Below are 12337 nucleotides of genomic sequence, written 5' to 3'. Positions count from 1 at the left end.
TTAGACGTGATCAAAACATGTCACGCCACTAGTCCAACGCAACATCTTCGTCCCCATTACCGCAAGACGCCGTTCATTGTCCTTTATAGTCGACCAACACTCAGAACTATAGAGAGCGACAGACGGACGACATTGCAGTAAATTTTAGATTTGGGACGTGCGCTGATACGTCGATGACAAAGAACACCAGTTGGGGAATACCACTTCATCCAGGTTGTATTAATGCGTGAAACAATTTCATTACGCAGTTCTCCATTGGCTGATAGCATTGACTCGAGATATTTAAATCTCTGAGTTCTGGCAATGGTAGTAACCTGCCCAGAACTGAGCGATTTCAATATCTTGGGTCAATGCTATAAGCCAATGGAGAATTACGTTATGCTCCTCACATAGGGAAACACAAAACCTTTTATACCTGAAGCGTCAAGCTTTCGGTTTCCCGACTTGTTTATTTTTTTATTTACAATTTTAGCTCGCGTTCTGGTCGTTATTCGTTAGGCCGTTGCGAATTCCCTTGTATTGTCTATTTTGAATGAATGAAATCCAGTGCGCACCCACGCATCGAAATAGACACGTTAATTTTGTAGTAATGAAGCGTGAGGGATCAAAGCGCCCAAACGCGCGACCGAGCGCTTTGATGGAGCTTCAACATTTGTGGGGGGACCTTCACGGTCAACTTCGCCAAGTTTTTTGGGTTTCTGGGATAGCTCTGTCCTCTAGGTCGTTGCCGGCCACTTAGGATGATCGCTCTGACCATCATACCCAAATAATTTCATTACAAGCCTTAAGGCTCAGGACGTCAAAACCGCACATTGCAGTGTTAATTGTAATTTGATGTGAAGTCTTATACTTTCCCTCCCCTTGCCGAATTGCTTTTCCAGTCCAACGAGAATTTCTGGATATCGTTCCTTGAAACGATCCTTGTGTCTGTCAGTTATTTTTGAATTTCAAACTCCTTTTTTGCTGTTTAATTCAGTTTAGACACTAAGCTCCTTTGCGCGTATGTGCGGCTCACAAATGGTCCAAGTTAGCTAACTCAAGAAAATGTGGTCGCACAAACCAGCACTACCAAAATTCCTCTAGAAACGTTTTCCCAAGTCTGGTGGCGAAATTCAATGTTTCCACTTTCCTTCTTACCTAAACCAAATCCAATTTGAATTTTTCTTTGAGTAAGAATACGTAGCAGTGGCTCTTCTCTACTCCACCAAGCATAAAGATGTTAAAAATCCTTCCAGAGTTCTTCTTCTCTCATGGAGTATGGCTCGATGTAGCATTATTTTTGCATGTGAACGATTTCTACAAACCCTCAAAGCTTTTATCTGTATGAACTCTGAAGTAAAGATCGCGGAACGCTTGGTACGTCTGCAAAGGAAAAATCTGAGGAAATTGAAATATGATTTTATTCAAATCGAAGTGCATATCCTATTAGGATATATTATATGGTCATAGAACACGGTAATACCGCACGCCCTGTCATCACTTCGGATGTACAAAGGATGAAAGTGGCAATAGTACAAGGTGAAGGTACGTAGGGAAGCGGCATGATTCAGGATCTAAAATCAGGATACAATGATGGTGATGCTCCTTTTTGATGTCAGAAATGAAAGATTATATATAGCTCCTTTCACTCGGTTTCACTATGAGGAGGAATGGAATGGAATGTAATTCTCCATAATCCGCTTGTTGTTAAGTCTTAATAAAAAAATCGCATCATTTAATTCACCGTCAGAACCAGGGAGTCAGAAGAACGCGTGTTTGTAGTGCTTGTGTTGAGGTTGCCCGTGTTTTTTCCACAACGGAATAATGAATTTGTGTTTGAGTACAAGGTGTAGGCCATAGTTACTATTGCTCCTTGCGTTTAGGTTTGCCAGTATTATTTAGATATTTCAATTATTCAATTCGAGGGGCTTTTCTATGGTTTCATAATCCTCTCAGAAGAGGAAATGGGAAGGAAGGGAAGCACGGGCATTCTTTGTGGCTGTTATTAATATTGATTTAATATCATTGAATTTACTTGGAACCTATCTTCCCTGAGTATCATCGTTTTCACTCTCGGCTATATTAGCCGAATTCAGTCCTATCAAAATATTTTCGTTGCTCAATTGGATAACAAGGATATTTATATAGTACTCAAGCCCTCATATCTATTCAAGTAATTTTCTAATAATTTCGAAAATCCGTTTCATCATACGCAAACTGCATGCGACACATAATAAATTCTAAAGTGATCTCTGAGTTTGCCAATTGCACTAGAAACTGAAAAGCAGCGAAACAACTAGGGACAGAGGGTTCTGAATAGATTGTTGACATAACACAATTAGAGGAGAGAATATCGGGAAGATCGTCCTTGAATTACATAACTATTCCGCACTTCACTCTTAACACCGGAAAAAAAAGTCGATTAACTCCAATGGATATGAACCCTTAGACGGCTTTGAGCGTTGTATCAAGGACCCACTTGAGAGTGGAAGTGTCTCTTGATAAAGGAAGAGAAAAAAGGGAATATATTGATTTGAATTGCAAAACTTAAATGCACAAATTCTGTTTTGAGGGGAAACCAATTCATACTTAAAGTAAACATTTTATTGAGATGAAAATTCGGCAAGTCCTGCCAAACATTACCTAAGAGTATTATTTAGATTTTATCCGAATTTGAGTCAAACCCCGGGAAATGGAAATGGCTAAGAAAAAACTAGTGTAAGTTTGCATCCACTTGATGTCGAACCGGATCAAATGAGAAGCAACTTGGAAGAGTGGAAGACTCTTTATGGTCAACCGACTCCTCTTTTTGGGTTTAACATCCAAGGTTCAAAAATTAAAAGGACTCCTCAATGCCTTAATCAAAATTGTTTAGCTGCACCCAAGCTTTGGTCCGAACTGTGGGCGGATTTAAGTTCCATACAATTTGTACCCTTGTTGTGTTTTGCGAATTATAAAAGGAAGTGTATAAAACCTGCGAGCCGGTTTTCTTGAGAGTTCAGCCGAACGCAGCAGACGTCTTTGGACAGCAGCAGAGTGGTAAAAGTTTTTGAGAATTTCTAATTACAAATTTATTTTCTTTTTACAGGAGTGGATATCTTTTAGGTACCTTTTAGTGATAAGCGTGGATAGTGTTAAGTTTTTGTGGGTAGAAAATAGTTTTGTTTTTGAAGAGTTTTTTCAGCAGAAATCGTAATGGAGACGAGGGCCCAGAAAGCCCCAGAGGTCCGATTACTATCGGACGAATCCCAAGAAAAGCTAATCGCCAGTCTGCAACGCAGTCTGGATGAAATCAACAAGCAGCTAGCCGCTGCAAAAATTGAGATAGAGGAGCAGCGGAAGCAGAACGAGGGTCTGACAGCCCTCATCAAAAGCTTGCAGGAGTCAATAGACCTGCAAAACCGGGAGAAGAAAGAAAACGGCAAGCGTTTGCGTATCGAGAGTCCACAAGTGTCGGACTCTGAAAGTAACTCCTCAGTAGTGAAGTCCCCGGAAAAGTCAAAGTCTTCAGGACAGGAAAGTCCTAAGCCTAAAGAAGCCGAAAAGGGTACGGTACCCGTGATTTTAAGGCAGCCATCAAAATGGCCAGCCATTGAAAAAGAGTTGAGAAAAAGGAAAATTAATATCCTTCACGCGAGGAGGATACACCTGGGAGTGAGAATAACTCCAGAGCAGCCGAGCGACCACCGGAAGATCACGAAATTTTTTAGAGAAAGTGGAATTCAATTCCACACATATCTTCTCCCAGAAGAGAAGAACATCAACATTATAATCCGGGGGTTCGAGGGAATAGCGCCCGAAGATGTGAAGGAATACCTTGAGGATCAGGAGTTCCATCCTATAGAGTGTTTCTACATAAAAATGAAGAACGGGCCCTCCAGACTATTAAAAGTGTTAATGCCGAAAAACGAAACCGACACATACAATGTCAAATCGATCTGCCACCTGATCGTGAAAATCGAGTCCCAAAAACCGAGGACTTCGCAATCGCAGTGCCATAACTGTCACCAGTTTGGACACTCTGCGAACAACTGTTTCGCCGACGCACGTTGCGTTAAATGCGAGGGATTGCATCACTTTTCAAAATGCGAGAGGAAGCAGGAGCAGAAGGCAACCTGCACCAACTGCAAAGGGGATCATCCAGCCAGCTACGGCGGATGCCCAAAAAATCCTAAAAATATTAAGAAAACCTTCGCCCAGATGGCGAAATCTAACTCTTCTCCACAGGTATCACAGGTAACAAAACCAATCAACAAACCGACAGGAAAAACTCCAACAGCATTAAAAACTCCTTCTTCCACAGCGAACCCGAAGCCCGTACAAATGGATCAAGTACTGAGCAGCATGCAAGCACAGATCCAAAATATGATGGAGTCAATGATGAAAAAAATGATCCAAAATCTGTTTAACTCGCAGATCCCTCTAGGCAACCCAACCAAGAATCACCATGGAAAACATTAAGTTTAACTTTCTCTCGTGGAACGCAAAATTCCGTAAAAGGAAAAATGGGCGAATTGAAAGAATTCCTTTACGAGGCAGAAGTAGACATACTACTCATCCAAGAAACGTTCCTCAAACCAACAGACCCACTTAAAATACCCAGCTACGAAATATATAGAAACGACGGACTTACTGGCCGTGGAGGAGGAACCGCAGTCAGCATCCGCCTGTGAGGAGTGGCCAGATCTTGCCCTCAGGGGTCGTTAGCGACTTTTAACGGGTCGCTTACGATACGGAGTGTGACGTCCCCGAGGTGACCGAGTAAGTAGTTCTGCCCCCTAGCTGGCAGCATACCTGCGTCCTAGGTAGTAGCCTCGAGAAAGCTTCTCGGTGAAGAGCGAATCACGAATGACCGGTACACGTCGGGACACACTGGGAGTCTCCGGAGCCGTCGACAACTCTCTGTGGGCGTCGACGAGGTGATGTGAGCGTAGCTCTGCCAAAGTGGTAGTTGCGACGTGTATCAGGAGCCAGCCACTTCGGGACCCTGGTCGGGAAGTGTGCATTGAACCGGTGTTAGTAGACCGCGTTGCCCCGAGCGAGCGCTGATCCCTCCGTCAATTCCGGAATCAGCTAAGCGTAGGTCAGGCCTCAGGGAACTGGGGTAGGGGCTGTGTCCCCGAGGGTATACCCGTTCCTGACAATTGCTGCCCGCTCCCTTGCACACGATTCTGGAAATGGCGGCGAGAACCGGGCTCGTAATTTTAAACACTGGATCCACGCCAACGTTTCGGCGCTCAGGTTGTGAAGGAAGCATTCCCGACATCACTTTTGCGTCGGAATCTCTGGCATCATCGGTGGATGGGTGGCGAGTCCTAGAAGACTTCTCGGCAAGTGATCATCAGTACATTGCGTTCGAAGTGTTTGACGCTACTTGCTGGCGAGCACCAACACGACGTTCCCCCTGCGTGTGGAATGTCGCGAAGGTGAACATCGGAAAGTTCGTCGAAGCTCTTGGAGCAGGTAGGGCCGCGCTGGGGGGCACTCCGGGGGGTGGTGGTGTCGCAGCTGACACCGTCGTAAATTCAGTGATGAATCTGATAACGACGGCGTGTGAGGCTTCAATGCCCCGGAGAGGCCCCAGGCGCGACAAGCCTTCTATATACTGGTGGACGGCGGAAATTGCCGACCTACGGAAGGAGTGTCATAAGCTCCGCCGTTTGGCACAACGTTTGTACGCCAACGAGGAGGCATGTGCCATAAAGGCACAATATAGATCAGCAAAAAGGAGACTCCGCAGCGCTATAAATAAAAGCAAAGCTCGCGGCTGGCAAAATCTTGTTAATGAAGTGAATGATGACCCGTGGGGACTTGGCTATAAGCTTGTCACTTGGAAAATCGGGGTTCTGCGGAAGCCCTGCATACTGAGCACCGACCAGATGGACCGCATTGTGCGGGCATTGTTCCCCAGACACCCTGTACGGGTTGATGTAAACAGCCCGGAAAGCGTCGTGGATTGCCCCCTTTTCACAATGGGAGAACTCGAAGAAGCGGTTCTCACTATGAAAAACAGGAAGGCGCCAGGTCCTGATGGCATCCCGGCGGAAGTCTACAGACTGGTGTTCCGCCAACGGCCAGAATTGCTGCTCGAAGTGTTCAACGCGTGCTTGAAGGAGGGCATTTTTCCTTGTCGCTGGAAAGTGGCCAGACTCGCGTTGATCCGTAAGGGTAAAGGAGACCCGGAGCTCCCGTCTGCATACCGACCGCTGTGTATGCTTGACACGGCCGGAAAAGTGTTCGAGAAGCTCATCAGGGGTAGACTCACTGAAGCGATCCGTGCTGCCGGGGACTTATCCGCAAGGCAGTTTGGGTTTAGAACAGGGAAATCTACAGTGAATGCTGTTATGGAGGTTGTAGATGCGTTTAATCGAGCCAGGGCACACAGCCGCCGATCTCGACGGATAGTGCTCCTCATAACGCTTGATGTCAGAAGTGCCTTCAATTCCGTAAGATGGACAGATATGCAAGGCACACTAGAGAACTCCTTTCACGTGTCAAGCTATCTCTTGCGGATATTGAGGGATTATCTGAAAGACCGCTCCTTGTTCTATGAGACGCTAGAGGGCCAGAGGAGGATGGAAATCACGTCGGGAGTAGCGCAGGGATCCATCCTAGGGCCGGACCTCTGGAACGCTTCCTACGATAGTCTGCTGAGACTCGATATGCCCGAAGAGTCGCCCCTGGTCGGTTATGCAGACGACGTTGGCAGGCGCAAAGCAGACTTGGCATATTGATGCGACGGGTAAGCGGATGGATGACTGCTCACGGTTTCAACCTTGCGCTGGAAAAAACCGAAGTAGTCATCCTGACCAGAAGGAGAATTCCGACCCTGCGTCCCATATCGATCGGCGCGTTTACTATAGAGTCAAAATCAGCGATTAAATACCTTGGTTTAATGCTCGACTCGAAGATGAGCTTCTTCGAGCAAATCGAAGCAGCAGTGGACAGGGCTGCAGCTGGAGTCGCGGCCTTGAGTCGGCTAATGGCGAATGTTGGGGGCCCTATATCAACTAGGAGACGTCTCCTCATGGGAGCAACGCAGTCCGTCCTTCTCTATGGTGCGGAGGTATGGGCTGATGCCCTTGACAAGGAGGTGCATCGTAAACGCCTCGCTCAAGTGCAGAGGCGGGGAGCTTTGCGAGTGACGTCTGCTTATCGCACCGTCTCCGAATCGGCTGTGATGGTGATTGCGAGAGTAATCCCCGTTGCCCTCCTTGCCAAGGAGCGCAAAGCTATCTATCGCCGTATTGGTGAAAACTTAAGAGAAGTGGTTGCCCGTGAAGAACGTCAACGCACCCTTAGCGAATGGCAACTTTCTTGGCAAAATGAGCCAAGGGGCATGTGGACTGCGTGGCTCATCGACAAATTAGACGCATGGTTGAACAGAAAGCACGGTGAGATTGATTACTTCCTTACCTTCTAAGTGGGCATGGAGGTTTTCAGTCTTACCTGCACAGGGTTGAGAAGGCGCGATCTCCTGATTGTGTGTTCTGCAATAGAGTGGCGGATGACGCTGAACACACCTTTTTCTCTTGCGAGAGGTGGGACGGCCTCCGCCAGCAGCTTTATGCAGACGCAGAGGAGCTCTCTCCAGACAACATTGTCAGAGAGATGCTGAAGAGCGCTGGCAGTTGGAATCGTATTGCGCATTATGTTCGGGCTCTTCTTACTACGAAGAAGATTGAACTCGACTGGTAGAGGGATCGGACGGTAAGGGGTTCCCTGAACTAACAACTCCCTTCCTCCCCTCCCCTCCCGTTGGTGAAAGGAATTCCCTGACTTGAAGGCTCCCAAAGTCGGGAGAGCTAGCCCGAAGTAATGTGTCAAACGGTTCCAGGCTAGTTCTCTGATGACAGGGAGGTGTTTAGTTGGTAGTCCGCCAGCGTGCTGTTGCGGGAGTCCAACACGCATTCACCTACCCTACTCCCAAAAAAAAAAAAAGGTGGTTCCACGGGGTAGGGGGGGAGTCGGGGGTGGTTTTAGTGGGTAAAAATCCCGGGAGTGCCCAGCCCAGTCTTTTGAAAATTTTCACCTTCTTAAAAAAAAAAGATAGGATGTGTGTGTGTAGGATCTTCGGGAACGAACTTTTTGAGTTGCAACATTTTTGCCGCAAGGGTGCGATATGCAGATGTGGTCAACTAATTTTTCGAATGAATTATCGCAGCAAGCTACGATGCTTGCTCCCTTTTCCCCTTCGCCCCTAACATTTGTAGGATCTTCTTCCTTGTTGATTTTCCGTTTCCATGGTTACTGCCTTGTTGATTATATGAATTCTCCTCAGTCAGTTAATGTATTCTGGACAGATAACATCTTGTACGAATTCATGGGCCTTTACACCCAATACGGTTTAACCTCAATATCCTGATAGTGTGAAATGTAGTTCAAGTGATAATAAAAAGAGCATACAAAATCCTTGCGAAAAATTCAACATAAATGCAATTAATATTCATCAATCCGCGTATAACTGAGTGAGGAGGAGTACTTTCGAAGCCAAACTGCAAATCAAAATGTTTCAATACATGCTCCCTAGCGGGAGACATGTGTATTCCACTTTTCTTCTCCACGAGGAACTAGACCTAGCCTTGATGGCTTCTGGTCCTGAGGAAGTTTGGATTTCTGCCGGTTCGCTGATACAACTAATACGATTTCTTTGGGCTATCGTTCTAATCTTTTTCATTATTGTGGGCGTTTCATTGTGGGTGAGTTTTTTGCTTATTTTGAGGGGCGTAGTTGTGATATAGGAGAAAGTGGTGGTTTTGATATTAAAGGTTATGATCAGAATGAGTTGGTTTCAGGTTGATATTGAGTCATTTTCATGACTTGGACGATACGAGGAACTTCTTAAATGAACTCGGTTGGCAAATGTACCTTACGTTAACTAGCTGCTGACAAGGATTATATTCAGTTTTTGTCAGAAGCTATGTCCCATCAGCAAAAGCGAACAATCCATGTGGGGTTTTAGTGAACAGCCTTCAAAGCTTTTGCTATAGATCCTATGAATACCTATAGCACTACTATAAAGTTGCATCTCTGAACCACTTTCAGGTTTCAATTGAACGGTGCGGTGGTTTCGAAAACTGGTGGCACTACGTACGCGGTATAAATTTGCCGGACGACCCAGTTGGACCTGTACATATGGCAGATGGATCTCCAGAATTTTTCAAATGGTTAGCTGAAAGACGTCAACGAGATTTACAGGAAAATCCGGACTTCTATAGATAGATGCCAACAGGTTGACCAGCGAATCTAAAGCGAGACATGATATTTCCATTTCGCCAATTGATCTATATTAAAAAATTTTCAGTTCTTCCAATTGTGGAAATTTAGTTAAGTTTTTTCACTATTTTTTTCTGTATTTCTTATCGACTTACTATTCATTCATGTCCTAATTGACTTATAACAAATACTTCAAATATATTTTATATGTAGACCGTATACATGTATGTGCATTTTCTTCCATACCAATCGAAACTCCCAGTCCTCCTGGTCTTATAAGCTTCACTACAATTTCAAACAGTTTTTGATCTCAGGAAAGGTGGACCTTGTCAATTTGGTCCAGTAGAAATGAAGGTGAGATCGTGTATCTCAGACAGATATGTACATCGGAGCATCATCATCATCATCATCTACGGCGCAACAACCACAATTCGGTCTACGCCTGCCATAATAAGGAACTTCAGACACCCCGGTTTTGCGGCAAGGTCCACCAATTTGATATCCCTAAAAGCTGTCTGGCGTCTTGACTTACCCCTTCGCTCCATCTCAGGCAGTATCTGCCTTGTCGTCTTTTTCAATCATAGAAATTGCCCTTATAGACTTTTGGGGCTGGATCATCCTCATCCATACGGATTACCACAACCTGTTGAGCCGAATTTTATCCACAACTAGATGATCGTGGTATCGCTCATAGATTTCATCGATAGGTAGAGTACGGAATCGTCTATCCTCATATAGAGGGCCAAAAATTCTTTGGAGGATTCTTCTCTCGAACGTGGCAAAGAGTTGTCAATTTTTCTTGCTAAGAACTGTAGTGACCGCGGCTGCGCGACAGGAGCGGAATCTCATTCGGCTCTTTCTTAATTAATTTGCTTAAACAATGCATTTAATAGTGTGCAATTGCCTTAAGGTTCCCCGCAGATTGCACATTATTGAATGCATTCGAGCGAATTGATCTTAACATGAAGCGAATGATTTGCCGCATCCGCAGACGCATGCGCATGTTGCCGCAACATTGCCTAGCGAGTGAGAAAGGCTAGGTAGCGGGAAGAGAAGCGGTGCACGAACAAAGAACGCGGAGAGTGTTGCTGAGTGAGGGAAACGGTGCGCGGAAGAATAACTGGGAGTTGATTTTTTACGTTGGGAAGGAAGGAAGTGCTGGAGCGGAGTAAAAGGGAAGAGAAAAACAAAGGAAAAGGAGAAGAAAGAGTTTCTTTTGATTTGGGAGTTGGATTTTTGGCGGAGTGATGAGTGGAGCTGGACGGAGAAATAAAGGGAGAGGAGTAAAAGTCTTCGAGAAGAAGGAAAAACGTCATTAATCCGAAGGTGAAGGAATGGCAATTGACTCGCCATAAAGATGCAAATGCAACTGGATAACTTTTCCCTCTGCAACAAAAATTAAAGAAGTTATAAGACATAACGGACTTAAGGAAGAAATCGGTAAAGCTTTTCGCTAATAGTGTGATCAGACGAACAATGTAAATGCATTTATCTAAGAAATCTTTGAAAAAAGTTGTACATATAATCGGATCTAAAAAGTGGGGTAGAAAAAGCTTTAACTAATGCTAATTCTAGCCAAAAAGAAGAAAGAAGAAAGACATTTTTTTTGCATTTGAGAAGGGAAAGAACCTAAATTGGCATTTGTTTTTGAATTTACCTTGTAGCTTGTAGTGGCGGAGGAGAACAAATGAAAGTGTTCGAGTGATTTTAAACTAACATATTATCATTGAATTCTTGATATAATTAGTTTTTTTTAGAACTTGTTACACCAGCCGCCAACCGAGCTCGGAGTGACGACCTGGGTGAGTCCTTGTTTTTATTTTATTTTTATTTCCTTTTCCGAGTTATCACAATCTCGGCAGATGCCGGATTTTACCTAATACTAGCACTAAGTGCCAAGCATTTAGGCTCGGACGATCCTACCTACTTAAAAACTAAAGGGGCACTGGTGGTGGTGGCCGGTGGTAGGTCAGTGGGAGAATCCGTCGAGTACTCCCCGCAACATCGAGCACGTATGCAGAATGGTGTACTTCTGCATGGTTTGAACCAGACTGTGCGAAAGTCCCAGGACATCAAGGGAAGCCGTCAGGGATTTAGGTACAATACCTGTAGCTGACAATATTATGGGAACTACAACCACCCGCTCGAGACGCCAAATTTCTTTGATTTCCCGAGCCAATGGCTCATAGTTCACCTTCTTCTCCACGTATTTCCGTTCAATGTTGCTATTATGGGGGATAGCAACATCAATAATATACGCGGAGCGACCCGTCTTGTCAACTAACAGTACGTCAGGCTTGTTGTGTGCGGTATGGCGATCAGTCAGAACTTGCCGGTCCCAATACATGCTGTAAGCAGAACTATCAAGTACTGCTTGCGGCTCGTATCGGCAAACCGGACATGTCCCCGTGATCAGCCCATGCTTGTATGCAAGGTTTTGATGGATAACCTTACATACAGCATTATGCCTGGTGATGTACTGCACCGGTGCCATAACAGTACAGCCAGAAATGAGATGGTCCAACGTCTCTAACGCCGAACCACACATTCTGCACTGGTCGTTCTCCACCCGTTCTTTCATGATGAGCTTTTTATAAGCTCGGGTGGCGACCACGCCATCCTGAATGGCACACATGAACCCCTCCGTCTCAGCAAAGAGCTCCCCAGCACACAGCCATCTGTTCGACAGATACAAATCGACAAATGGCTGCCAAAGACAATTCACGTGTTTACCGTGCATTGCCTTCGACTTCCATTCCTCGATCCGCTCTTGGTCCGACTTCACCCCACTCAGAGGATTGAAAGATCGATCCTTCAAGTTAAGTGGAGTCAGTCCACAGTCTGCCTTACAGACAGCCGCATGCAAGGGACTCGCCTGCTCTTTGCTGTAAAAATAAGCGCACAGCGAGTCGACTTGGCGATGATGTTGTGCCGCCACGTCAACCACGCCCCTACCTCCGATGTCACGAGGCAAGTTCATCCGCTCCACGGCAGACTTTGGGTGATGCATTCGGAATTTGGACATAGTTGTCCGTATCCGCCGCTGGACGTTTTCCAGGTCGGTCTTCGTCCACGGCAATATTCCGAATGCATAAGCCAGTGAAGGGATAGCGAATACATTCAACGCGCTTATTTTATTCTT

General features: G+C 45.4%; 1 protein-coding gene across 1 annotated transcript; it reads left to right on the top strand.

Moving 5' to 3' along the window:
* The first annotated feature begins 8277 nt into the window (after positions 1-8277).
* LOC119660943 lies at positions 8278-9358 on the top strand. The gene is made up of 2 exons (XM_038069945.1): positions 8278-8678; positions 9025-9358. Exons 1-2 carry the CDS (start codon positions 8487-8489, stop codon positions 9199-9201), a joined length of 369 nt encoding a protein of 122 aa, XP_037925873.1. The 5' UTR covers positions 8278-8486; the 3' UTR covers positions 9202-9358.
* Positions 9359-12337: the final 2979 nt, after the last annotated feature.

The sequence above is a fragment of the Hermetia illucens genome, chromosome 7 (assembly GCF_905115235.1).
Source record: "Hermetia illucens chromosome 7, iHerIll2.2.curated.20191125, whole genome shotgun sequence".
NCBI classification, from domain to species: Eukaryota; Metazoa; Arthropoda; class Insecta; order Diptera; family Stratiomyidae; genus Hermetia; species Hermetia illucens.
The sequence above is the reverse complement of the archived record's forward strand: the minus strand, read 5'-3'. Positions and strand labels throughout refer to the sequence as shown.